The sequence below is a fragment of the Erigeron canadensis genome, chromosome 6 (genome assembly GCF_010389155.1).
Source record: "Erigeron canadensis isolate Cc75 chromosome 6, C_canadensis_v1, whole genome shotgun sequence".
In the NCBI taxonomy this organism is placed as follows: Eukaryota; Viridiplantae; Streptophyta; class Magnoliopsida; order Asterales; family Asteraceae; genus Erigeron; species Erigeron canadensis.
The window spans coordinates 35,010,228-35,022,966 of record NC_057766.1 but is presented as its reverse complement, the minus strand read 5'-3'; the positions used below and the strand labels follow the sequence as shown (position 1 = coordinate 35,022,966).

At 35.8% G+C, this 12,739-nt stretch overlaps 3 protein-coding genes across 3 annotated transcripts; 1 reads left to right on the top strand and 2 right to left on the bottom strand.

Annotated features, from left to right (window-relative positions):
- The first annotated feature begins 579 nt into the window (after positions 1–579).
- Positions 580–2,987, top strand: LOC122603631 (4-hydroxyphenylpyruvate dioxygenase). The gene is made up of 2 exons (XM_043776391.1): positions 580–1,893; positions 2,650–2,987. Exons 1-2 carry the CDS (start codon positions 731–733, stop codon positions 2,837–2,839), a joined length of 1,353 nt encoding a protein of 450 aa, XP_043632326.1. The 5' UTR covers positions 580–730; the 3' UTR covers positions 2,840–2,987.
- Positions 2,988–3,481: 494 nt separating this feature from the next.
- Positions 3,482–5,962, bottom strand: LOC122603714 (acyl-coenzyme A thioesterase 13). The gene is made up of 3 exons (XM_043776496.1): positions 5,601–5,962; positions 5,327–5,473; positions 3,482–3,818 (listed from the first exon to the last, which is right to left on the bottom strand). The coding sequence occupies exons 1-3, from the start codon at positions 5,775–5,777 to the stop codon at positions 3,675–3,677; spliced, it is 468 nt and encodes a 155-aa protein (XP_043632431.1). The 5' UTR covers positions 5,778–5,962; the 3' UTR covers positions 3,482–3,674.
- Positions 5,963–6,620: 658 nt separating this feature from the next.
- On the bottom strand, positions 6,621–12,541 carry LOC122605205 (T-complex protein 1 subunit eta). The gene is made up of 14 exons (XM_043778106.1): positions 12,398–12,541; positions 11,972–12,232; positions 11,494–11,619; positions 11,188–11,391; positions 9,524–9,693; positions 9,303–9,438; positions 9,066–9,182; positions 8,798–8,917; positions 8,520–8,618; positions 8,337–8,426; positions 7,998–8,085; positions 7,792–7,880; positions 7,632–7,706; positions 6,621–6,991 (listed from the first exon to the last, which is right to left on the bottom strand). The coding sequence occupies exons 1-14, from the start codon at positions 12,410–12,412 to the stop codon at positions 6,896–6,898; spliced, it is 1,686 nt and encodes a 561-aa protein (XP_043634041.1). The 5' UTR covers positions 12,413–12,541; the 3' UTR covers positions 6,621–6,895.
- Positions 12,542–12,739: the final 198 nt, after the last annotated feature.

The following is a 12,739-nucleotide window of genomic DNA, read 5'->3' as shown; positions in this document are numbered from 1 at the left end:
CAGTTCACGAACAATTCATGAACCGTTCGGCGGGAGGTTCGTTCGTGTTAGTTCGTTTAGTTAAATGAATGAACATGAACAAAGCTCTCGTTCGTTCATTTACGTTCATGAACGTTCGATAGTCTGTTCGTGAACTTTAGTTCGTCTATGTTCATGAACTGTCGTTCGTGAACAATAATTTGATTATGTTCATTTACACACACATACATAATCAACTGTACTATAAAAATAGTTTAAATATAAATATTTTTTTATATAATATATATTATTAATATCTAATTATTTAAGAAAAAGTTTAAATAAAATACTTAACTTATAAATATTTCGTTCGTTTGTGTTCGTGTACATTTGTTCATGAACACAAATGAACGAACATGAACAAGTCATTATGTTCGTTTATCTGTTTGTTAAGTTAAATGAACGAACGAACACGAACAAGGTCTCGTTTGTGTTCGTTCGGTTCGTTTACGGCCCTTAATTACATGTGAAGTTAATAAATAAAAATAAAGTTCATCAAAATTAAACCTATGGTTGGAGATAAAACCAGTCAGCCTTACGTGTGGAAACTATCCTACTCTACAATTAATAGCACCCAAAGAAAATAAACCACTTCCGTGTTCTTCTTCATCTCCATCATCCAACCCCTCAACTACTTGTACTGTATCTATATCTATCATTCTATATATCTACTTCATATTTCTATCTATACATTCAAATTAATAAAAACAAAATGGTAACTGAAGCAGCAAACGGAAACACACTCACCGGACAACAACAAACCACTACCACCACCTCCGCCACTTACAAACTCGTCGGCTTCAAAAACTTCATCCGTCAAAACCCTAAATCCGACAAATTCACCGTCAAAAAATTCCACCACGTCGAATTCTGGTGTTCCGACGCCACCAACACCGCCCGCCGCTTCTCTTGGGGTCTCGGCATGCCGCTTCTTTACAAATCCGATCTCTCCACCGGTAACAACACTCACGCTTCTTACCTTATTAACTCCGGCCAGCTCAACTTCCTCTTCACCGCACCTTATTCCACCACCATCTCCACCACCGGTTCCACATCGTCTATTCCTACTTTCTCTCACACTGCTTGCCGGAACTTCACCGCCACTCACGGCCTCGCTGTACGGTCTATCGCCGTTGAAGTTGAAGACGCTGAAATCGCTTATTCTGTTAGTATCGCTCACGGTGCTAAACCGTCGTCAGCTCCGGTCACTCTAGGAAATAACGACGTCGTTTTGGCTGAAGTTAAACTGTACGGCGATGTCGTTTTGAGATATGTTAGTTTTAAAAACACTAATTATGATGTTACTACTAATTTCCTACCGGGTTTTGAGCCTGTGGACGCAACGTCGTCGTTTCATGAACTTAATTACGGAATTCATAAGTTAGATCACGCCGTAGGAAACGTGCCGGAGCTAGCTCCGGCAGTAGACTACGTGAAGTCCTTCACTGGATTTCACGAATTTGCTGAATTTACGGCAGAGGATGTAGGAACGAGTGAGAGCGGGCTTAATTCGGTTGTATTAGCGTGTAATAGTGAAACGGTTTTGATACCGATGAACGAGCCAGTTTATGGAACGAAAAGGAAGAGCCAGATACAGACGTATTTGGAACATAATGAGGGAGCTGGTGTGCAGCATTTGGCGTTGGCGAGTGAGGATATTTTTAGGACTTTGAGAGAGATGAGAAAACGGAGTAGTATCGGTGGTTTTGAGTTTATGCCGTCTCCACCGCCTACTTATTATAAGAATTTGAAGAATAGGGTCGGGGACGTGTTGAGTGACGAACAGATTAAGGAATGTGAGGAATTGGGGATTTTGGTTGATAGAGATGATCAGGGAACTTTGCTTCAGATTTTCACCAAGCCTGTTGGTGATAGGTATGTCTATGTTAACTTTATCAGTGATTGTGCATTTGTCCATTTTGTTGAATTCGTAAAACATGAGATTAAATACCTGCAATATGTTTTGCTTACATTGAATCTAGGCCAGGTTTTCAGTGAACAAGTACCATAAATGTATAATGTAGGTCTAGTCTTGTTAATGATCAGTGATCAATAGTGCATACATTGAATGACGAATTGACAACTAGTTTCTAATAGAATGTGAAATATAAAGTGAATGTCACAAAAGCTGTTATCTTATCTATTTTAGTTGTAATGGACCAATGGTTGGACTGTTTGAAAGTGTGCTTACAATCAAGATTCGAGATTGTTACTAGGATGCTAGCGCTAGGTATATATCATATGGTGTCTGAGCTCTATGGTAGTATAAATTGTGAATACACTAAACATCTCCCAAAAATATTTGAGTAACCGATCAATCTACTAGTTATTGCAATGCCAAACATCTCTTTAAACAACTACTTATTGTAAAGCCATACTACATCAACACACCAAAAATCTATCTCCCACAACCCCCGTTTTACTTGGGTTATGAACTTAGTATAGTTATTCAAAATAATCACTTTCAAAATGGATCCAACACATCTGAAACTGGTCACATTTGAGTTCTTATCTTTCAAATAATTTGTAATTCATATCAGGCTCAGCTTCATGGGGTCTGGCCTTTGTCTGTGTGTTTGTGTTGTGTCTTTTCTGGTGTGATCTAATTCGGTATGCATATTGTTTGAGCAGGCCAACTATATTCATAGAGATTATTCAGAGAGTAGGGTGTATGCTGAAAGATGATGAAGGCAAGGTGCAACAGAAGCCAGGCTGTGGAGGATTTGGCAAGGGCAATTTCTCAGAGCTCTTCAAATCTATTGAAGAATACGAGAAGACGCTGGAAGCACGAAACACCACTGAACCAACTGCCACTGCATGAAAACTGCCTATGTATAATGTTTATATCTTCTTGACTCAAAGAACATGATTATCACCATATGTATTTGTGGATTATGTACAATTGAATGAAACAATGCAATACCATATGTGATGTGATTTATATAGAATAACAATAGATGTCATTCATATATGCCGTTCCTGTTTTAGTAATTGTGTGTTGGTGGTGTGTTGCAAGTTCCAATCAGCTGTATATAATGCCTAAATATTCAATTTGACCTCCATTAAGGATCCATTGTGCAGATTCTTTGTTTCTGTCTTAAAAGTGTGGGAGACTTGAAACACATCTGTAAAACTGAACCAGATCTGAATCGAGCTGAATGGAAGCGGCGCAGGTCTGCTCTGTGGTTCCACTTACAACAAACAATTGTTCATGGTACGTCGCCTCTTCATAGCCAGTGTTTATTGTAAGAAAGCATTGTTTAGGCGAAAAAGGAAAAGGTGATTTATGTAAGAAAAGGTAGTGCTATTAAGGTTATGTTCCCCATGAACAAACAGGGTAAATTCATACAGGATCAACTTTTAAATGATACTATTAAAGGTCATCTACTTCTGTTTCCCATGCTTGTGCCAAGCTCAAATTTAGACGAAACCAAAACAGGATGAGAAAACTAATTAACACATATTTTAGTAAGCAATTACAGCTATATATCATACTATCATTAACAATTACATCAACAATCTGAAAAGTTGCATACAATTTATCGTTTATTCCTGTCAAGTGATGACATGAAAAATACCATTTAGTTTACACGTACTCAGATATGCCAATAATAGAGGGACTTTTTCTATATGAGAACATACATGATGTTCATAATTCATAATTTACTTGATACGGCAAGGTACTTGGTATGGCGTCCTTGTGCAATTGTTTTTCCAGTCTTTTTGTTCCTTAATTCAACGGTCACAACAGCAATAGCCTTCCCAACACGCAATGTTTTTGCCTCTATCTCAATCTCGTCCTGTAAGAAAATTGCATCCTTAACAAAATTTTACTCAAAGACGCATCTATGGTACGAAGTGCAAACCAAAGATTTTCAGTAAGTCGTGCAAAACCTTTATGCATACTGCAACTACTCAAACTTCACATCTTATGCCTAAAATCAAAGACCCCAAAGAAGCCTTGAGTTCAAAATCCAAGAATTTCTGTCAGCTACAGGGGACAGGTTCAACCCATTTACATACAAATGGGTCAAAATGGGTTATGTTATTCTGTGTTTCTGCCAAACCAGACCTGGCACGTACTAAAACTCACCCATTACCCAACCCACCTACCCAGCCCCCCTTTTTACCAACATGCATTTTGCTTTTGCAACCCTGTTGCTTCAAGCATTCAACTATTCAAGTAGCAAGATCGAAAGAACTTATACAAAAAGTTGCCATTTATGATTAAGTGAAGCCTTAATGACACCAAATCAGTTATTATAGCATTACAATGGGAGAGCTTCAACAGAAAGGTTATCAAGTCTTCTCCAACAAGATCATGAGCTCATTTTCAATTTTATATCAAATGGTAGCAATAACGAAAGTAAATCTGGTGGCTCAAGGTAAAACCTCATAACCTTTGATGGCATAATAACTTCCAGACCAACTAAACACCAAGGTGGAAGTTATTACTTTGTGCTAATGATAGCGGTTACAAACATAAAAAATCTGGTCGGCTTCGTTCAGTTTTCTGAAATACCAATATCGTCTGACAAGGTGCCATCTTCATATTCAGAGTCACTTCATGATCAACTCTTGTGGGGTTTCAAACTCAAGAACGTTTTAAATACATTCATTTAATATTTTTATCTCCAGAATACTACTCAACACTTTCCTGTAAGGTCTTCAATTTCAGGGGGAAAAAAACCCAAAATTCAAGGAACCCTGCTATTAGTGTATCGTTTCTTGATAGCAAAGCTTTCATTTACAATCTCTAACAACATTTTTACTTCAAAATTTAATAATAATGCTCTTTAGGAAAATGTTGACGGTATGAATATGAGATCAGGATATCAAAAGAACAAAATATTTATTTTGTTCTTAAGTTGCAAACCGCACAAGAGTTGATCATGCAGTGTTCGCGAATTTGAAGATGGCACCTTGTTAGGCGACATTGGCATTTCAAGAAACTGAACGAAATTGACCAGATTTTGAATAAAACATTTCAATCTCTAATGCACTATGTTTGTAACTGCCAGCATTGTATAATTCTGATTCCTATGATAGATTTGAATTCAGTATGAAAACCAAATGAGGCCTTAAAGTTGTGGAGCACAAATAACATTCTATATTCGTCTATACTTGTATGTCTTTTCAAAATTCCTATAAGTTTTGTTACATTACTTAGAAAATTTCCATTCTATACTTGCGAAATGACACCAACTAAGTCTTGTAACACAAAGCAGAACTAGTACAAACCAAAGCAAGTGACAACTAACAAAACGATAGAAGAGGCATGTATATAGATATAGAGAGAGATACATACACCAACAAAAGCAGCATCCAGGTAAGAAACATTAATCTCAACCGAAACACCAGTTGTTTTGGCATTAGGCATAGTCAATATAACAGATGATCCCACCACATCCACCAAAGCCGCAGTCGCTCCACCGTGCAACGAATTCGCCACGTTCTTACATTTGACAAAACAAAACATCGATCAATTAGTTACTACTAGTCAGTCACACCCATAATTTATTACTGTAAATTCACACATACTGTATTAAAAAATCAATCAATTATACAGAATAAAAACTAACCAATAAACGACGAGGGACTATCATGGAACAGAGAACACGGCCACGTTCGATGGATTCAACTTTGAGACCGGACATGATCATGGGTTCGAAGAACCTAAAAGGCATCGAATCTATTTCACTTGATGATACCCCTGAACTTGGTTTCTCCAGGTAATTTTTCACACTTTCGAAATCCATCCTTCTTTGTCTCTATTTGTGTGTTTCTTTTCGGATCTTTTGTGTGATCCAAGTTTCTGTGGTTTTGTGTTAAATAAATAAAAACCTTCAATTGGGGCTCTATTTAGATTAGAAGATTACAGTTAGGTGGATGAACTCAGTGCCCGCTGTTGTTGACTGCTTGGTCCATGAACCAAGACTTTTTTAGTACTATGTGTTTATTGCCAAATGACTCGATAAATTATAAGTCAATATAATTTTTTTCCTTATCGAATAAAAAAAACAAACACTTTTAATAACTTAATAGATTAAATATTTTTGATTGAATCATGAGTTTTTAATTAAGAGACTAACCAAACCGTACCTTAGGCTTGTTGGCATAATTAACACAAAATAGAAGACCAACAAGTCTTCTACATCTGGTTAAGAATAAGTATTTCTTCTTTTAGTTTTACTATCTTAAGTGGCATAAGATAATAACACAAGTCATAAGCTGTTTTTTTAAAAAAGTTTAAGCCAAAAAAATAATAAGCTAGGCCAGATGTCATTGTTTGTTTTGTTCTCAATGGGACTTTTGAACCAAAAATATAGTCCAAAAATATCAATGATACACAATCTAGATACAATATTAAGTTTTACGTGTAACGTCTGTACCAAAACTACTGAGTTTTGGATATTTCTTTTGGATTACAGAATAGTGATCAATTCAAAACTTGACAAACTCAATAGAGCTTCGTATTTTTCTTATACTTATTGTTTATCTTCTTGTTTAGGCAAGCTCTGGATCACAAGATCCTACTTATACAAGCTCTGAATCCACTTCTGTCAGCTACCACTTTTTAATCTACTTATAACTCACGATCATGAACTACAGATTTTTTCATTTAAGCTCTAAAAATACAGGTCATGTGAACAAAAAGAGTAACTTAAAACAAAGCTCAAATTAATAATCCTATTGAACCCCCAGCTACTAAACATAAGATCCATACAATTTTTAATACAGCAAAAATCAAAGCAGCAAACATATTGGAATAAAATCTTCAAACCAAAACCAAAATTTCTTCCATCCCACACTAGAGGCTACGTGTCCCATGCTCATGCCTATGCTCAAGTTTAAATGAAACTGAAACAGGAAATGTTCAACGTCTACGCATCCCTCTTCCACGTCCACCACGCATGGCACCGCCACCACGTCCTCTACCCATCATACCAGCTTCTCCTTGTGCACTCTCAGACTGCAATGCAAACAAAGATACATGAGAACGAATATGATGTGTCATCATCCAAGATAATAAATGTGTTTATTAGGATGGTAATTTGATGTTGCTGCCTAAACTACCCATCTTACGTCACTTCAATAACTATAACATTAACTGAAACTTGCAAAAAGCATCATTTTGTAAATTATGCAGTGCACTTGTTACGAGAAGCAATGCTAGAGCATAACGGCAGATATGGGTGGATGAATCTATTTGGGTTCTATTTTATCCCAAACAAGCCAGATGGGTCACAACAAAAAGGTTAGCTAAGAGAACACTGGTCAATCACGTTGAAAGTTGCCCAACGTCTATGTGTAATGTATACAACCTCCTATATCGTTTTATTCAAATGTGTAATTATACTATATATCATGTTATCATTATTATTTAACAATGCCTTTTTGTGATCATTATGAACGCTTTATTTATGAAAAAGTTTTAGGATTTGTATACAAGATCATGTAGATCAAACTCTTCCCATTTCCCTTTGTTAAGATACAATATATATGAATTTGCTTTAAGATCCTATATGATGATCAAACAACACACAGAATATAAATCTAGCAGTCTAGTATGTTCAAGTAATACTACACAGCCAGGGACAGACTGGTATTACCTTTGGGTTCTTTACTGTCTCATCGACACTCAATATAAGGCAGGCTGCCTCTGTTGCAGCGTTTATAGCATTAATCTGTAGTAAAATTCAAGTAAGCAGACTTCCCACGAGTATCGACAAGATCAACAATGGAACGGCTAAACAAGCTTTTAACTATTACCTTTACAACTGCTGGCTCCCACACAAAGTTGGCAAAGGAATCAGAAATTCCTCCAGTGTTGATATCTACTCCATAAAGAGAACCCTCACCTGTTTATATAACATATTGCAATACAAGTCAAATAAATATAAACGGGTACAATCATGCATTCATGGGTATGATACATAAACTAAAAAGAAGTAAATAAAATAGTATAGAAGACCAACCAGAAGGAAGTGCATGTTTTTGTCTGAGTTTGTTGAGTACATCAGTTGCATCAAATCCAGCATTATCACAAAGTTGTCGTGGAATAACCTGTTAACCAAATCCAGCATTTCACAAATACCGTCATTAGCCAATACCATGAGTTCTATATTCTATGTGCTCGTTACACAAGAAAGACTGCCCCTAGGCAAAAAACTTCTAAAGCTCAGCATAGATGCATACAGCAGCAAATATCAAGCAAAATAAAAAGATTCATATGATTATAGTGTTAAAAGTTGATATATTCCACCTCCAAGAACCAAGAACAAAATATTCTATGCAATTTAGGAAATCTGATATACCTCAAGTGCTTTGGCAAAGGCGTTTATAAATAACTGGGACTTTCCAGCAATATTCCTTGCATGTTGCCACAAGTACCGGCTAATCTCCATCTATAGTTAAAAAATAAAAAAAAAATGTACAATCATGACACCATATACAACCGAAGTAGAACGTTACATACAAAGAAGTAGAGGCAAACATACATCTATCGCACCACCTCCAGCAACAACTGTAGAATTCTTCATGGCCCTTCTCACAATCATGATTGCATCATGTAAACTCCGCTCTGCCTCTTCAATAAACTATAATAGAATAGAGGTAGCATTATCAGTGCCAATGAATATCCGGGAGTGAAACACAAACAAAAATAACTTTCACCAGGTCCAAAAAAGAACAGCCATTTTCAAGAGATGAAATTGTTGTCCTCATAATATCAGAAATCAAGTAAGAGCAAAACTTTGAAATGGTCTATGAGAAGAACCTGATCAGCGCCACCTCGGAGAACAATAGTGGCTGTCTGGCCAGACGGACATCCACTAAATATATTAAATCTTTCGTTTCCAACTTGTTTTTCTTCAAAAACCTCACAAGACCCAAGAACCTGTTCAAAGTATCAAAAGTGAAATACTTCAGACAATAGAACAGAAAATCAGAACATAACTGTTGGACCAAACTGACGCACGATATTAACCATGATGATGACAGGCATTTAACTTCTAATTAGAGTGTTTAAAATGAGAAAGCCTGACCTCCTCTATAACATTGTTGACAGATGTCTGCACAGCACTACCAGTTGCAGCTGCAACACGATGCAGGTCATCTTCAGCAACGCGACCAGCACAAAATATATCTCGGTCTGCAAAATACTGATAACACAAAAAAATCACTCTCAAATCAGATGTTGGGATTCTGAGAAGCTACTGACTAAACAAAAATGTACGACAGCTTTGTTTATTAAAAGATCAAGTTCCATTACAAGTCCGCACCTGTGTTGCCAGATCACCAATAGCCAGACGCGACAAGACAATTTTGGCACCACTCTGTACACATTTATCCAACTTGGCATATATGATATTCCATTCTGCATCAACTATGGATTGATATTGCAACGGGTCCGAAAGTCTGTTAATAGTAACACATATAATGTCAAAACATGATTAAAACAATTCAAGGAAACGATAAGCAAGATAGATAACAAACTATCTACCTTATCTCCGCATTTTCTTTTTCTGATTTTAGTTCTAGTTCAATGTTCAATAGTAGAATCTTTGGATTCAAAAACTTCTTGGGTTGCTGCTCAAACCCAGCATATGAAAAAGTCTTCTTAAATGCAACGCCATTTACAAGAAATGAGTCCCGCATTGTACCACCGGGAACCTATAAAGAAACTCAAATTGTGGATTAGAGATATAGAAACAGAAATGGGTCATTCCTGGTAACAGAGATGATCATGCCACAATATTTCAGATAGGTAAATAATGTCCTACTCACTATATACTCTCACACTTTTTTCCAGAAATGACTGAGTGTATTACGTTAACTGCAAGAAAAATATCTCTGATATACACAATATCAGACAACTGTTCCACTGTCAACTGTGTCTTGCTTCATAAGTTTATTCCTTTAAATATGCAAGGCCATTATAAATTGCTTAAATGCCTCAACTACGTTTAAAGATTTCCATGAATAACCTTTAGCAGATGCTCCCCGGTACCTCTCTTTTGTCAAATTTTAATGTGGGCAAGTACTATCTTAAACATAACTAGATCCAAAAGGTCCATGTTCATAAAATTTTTCACGAATGGTGGTCTACTGGTCCGTATTCTCCTTTTAAGGGGCTTTAAATGAAATTCTCCCTGCTTTACCTTACTCTTGGTTGTCTAGTAAAAACTATTATTCAATTAAAAAAAAAAAGAACAGCATCAATGTCTACTGTTAGCCATTCCAAAAAAAATGTCTACTGTTAGTTTGAAGTATGCATTTCACTCAATGAGGATGTAATTAGCATTTAATGCCATAACATTAAACAGCTCCCTAGTAAAAGACCGAACGTACTCTTGAACCAAACTTATGCAGAACAAAATCACTGAATTCAAGTATATGACTATATGAGTAGTTTGTATCTTCTCATATACATTTACAATTATTATAGACGTCGGTTTATGGTTTTCCTAGTTAAATGGTCCCGCAGACTTGATAAAACAGGTTTTCTATCTCAAACTAGTTACAAAAAAAAAACACATCAACAATTAAAAGCAAAACACATAAAGCCCGGTAGCATACTATCATAAACAGCTTAATAGTTTATTAACCAATCCACTACTCATATATGCTGTTTTAATTTGTTTTCCATAAATATAATTTTACACAGTCCAGAGTATTGCGGCATGTTTGTGTCCACTACTTGGTCAACTTGGTGTCGAGTTGAGGTTAGGAGTTGTGCCAGATTAGTATACCGAAGAAGTACCGATCATGTCTTTTGGTCTAAAACCTTAAGTTGAAACATGATTGGGCTTAAACAAGAGAGTTCTTTATTGTGGTAGTCCTACACAAAGCTTGTAAACAACATTTACTGATATCTAATAAAATAGGTAGCACCCTCATTTACCCAATAAAAACACTCAGATTCTATTCAAGTAGTAATAAGCCAAAACTTTGAGATAGTAGTGATACAGAGCACACTTCTTACTCATGTATGCCATATGCGGTTAGATCAACTACTCAAAGAGAATGAAAAATACATCCTAATGTACTGAATATTATACTATTGGTACTTTACCATCGATAAAAATTCACACGGCAACTTTTAGGCATTAAAACTCCAGTAAGCTAGTAAAATCTTAGACATTTAGATTCAAGCGTTAAGCATACCTTTTTTATTCCAATCATATTCAATCTATCATCATTTCCGATTGAGATTACAGCATCCACGACCATTTTTGCAAAAAACTCTTTCTCTCCTCCTATTAACTTAGATGAGAGTGTTGTAGCCGCACATTTAGCTAATAAGCTTCTCTTTTCATCTAAACTTTTTCCCTCTATGCTTACAGCCAATTCTTTAATCTTCTCAACGGCCTGTATCATAAAAAAAACTTGCATAAGCCAAAAATTAAATAAGAAATGAATATCAATACACCATACGTGGGATATGACACATAGAGCAATCAGAAAATCTACCATAAAGGAAGCCGTTCTGAAACTTCGAATCAGATTTTGAGGATGAACACCATCTTCAATGAATGGCTTGGCCTCTCTCAAAAACTCTCCAGCAAGAAGAACCACAGTAGTAGTTCCGTCACCAACCTGCCCCAAAATAAGAAAAAGATTACATTTTTAAAGTATTGTAGCAAGTAAATATTCATTCGATTCAAATGTTCGTTAACATGATAGCGCACAAACCGTCATAAACAATCAACAAATGTGGCCAAATACGAAGGACATAATACTTACTATTTCCAACTCAAAGACAAAACATCATGAAATTCAACTATACTCGAGAATATTCTAACCGAAAAGCTAAAACTATGTCTCTATTGTACTTAAGAATGAACTCATTTTTAAATGCTTGAATACTTCAATTCTCATTAACATATACAATTAGAAATTGTACAATTTCAAATACAAACTCAATAAATGAGAAAAAGATATAATATACCTCGGAATCTTGAGACTTGGCGATATCGACAAGGATCTTAGCGCCGGGATGAACAATATCGAGCAGCTTCATAATGGTAGCACCATCGTTGGAGATAGTGGTGTTACCCTTATCATCATGGATCAATTTATCCATACCTCTAGGACCTAAAGTCGTACGGACGACATCGGCTACGGCCATAACCGCATTAATGTTGCTAATTAACTGCGGTTTTCCTTGAGAAGTATCTGTACCTTCTTTCAGCAATATGATTTGTGGTTGCTGTTTTTATTTATTATTTATTTACAAAAAAAAACAAATGAAAAGAAAAATGGATTAAAACATTTTATTTTAATTCATAATACTGGAGTATCGTGTAATCATTCATGGCAATAATAAATCTGAAAAGAATATATATAAAGTGGAAAAGAATAGAAATGAGATTACCATCATAGAGGCCATTGCGAGCTAAGGATGAAGAGATCGAGGGAGAGAGAGAGATAGAGTGAGTTTGTGTTTTAGGGAGGGGAGAGTGAGGGGGTTAGGGTTTGGCAAAAACAGGTCGACTGTGAGGTAGGGTTTGAAATGGAACAGCAAAGTTTAATTAATTAAAAGGAGTGTGTTTGGGTTAACCCCTGTGTATATCAAGGTAATCTAGAGCAGAATAATCAACTTTTTATATTTAATTTGTTTCTTTTCAAATAATATGTAGTATTATATAATGTTTATAAGTTTACATACTCCGTATGTTTTATTAATTTTAATTACTACAATATTTGTTTTCATTAT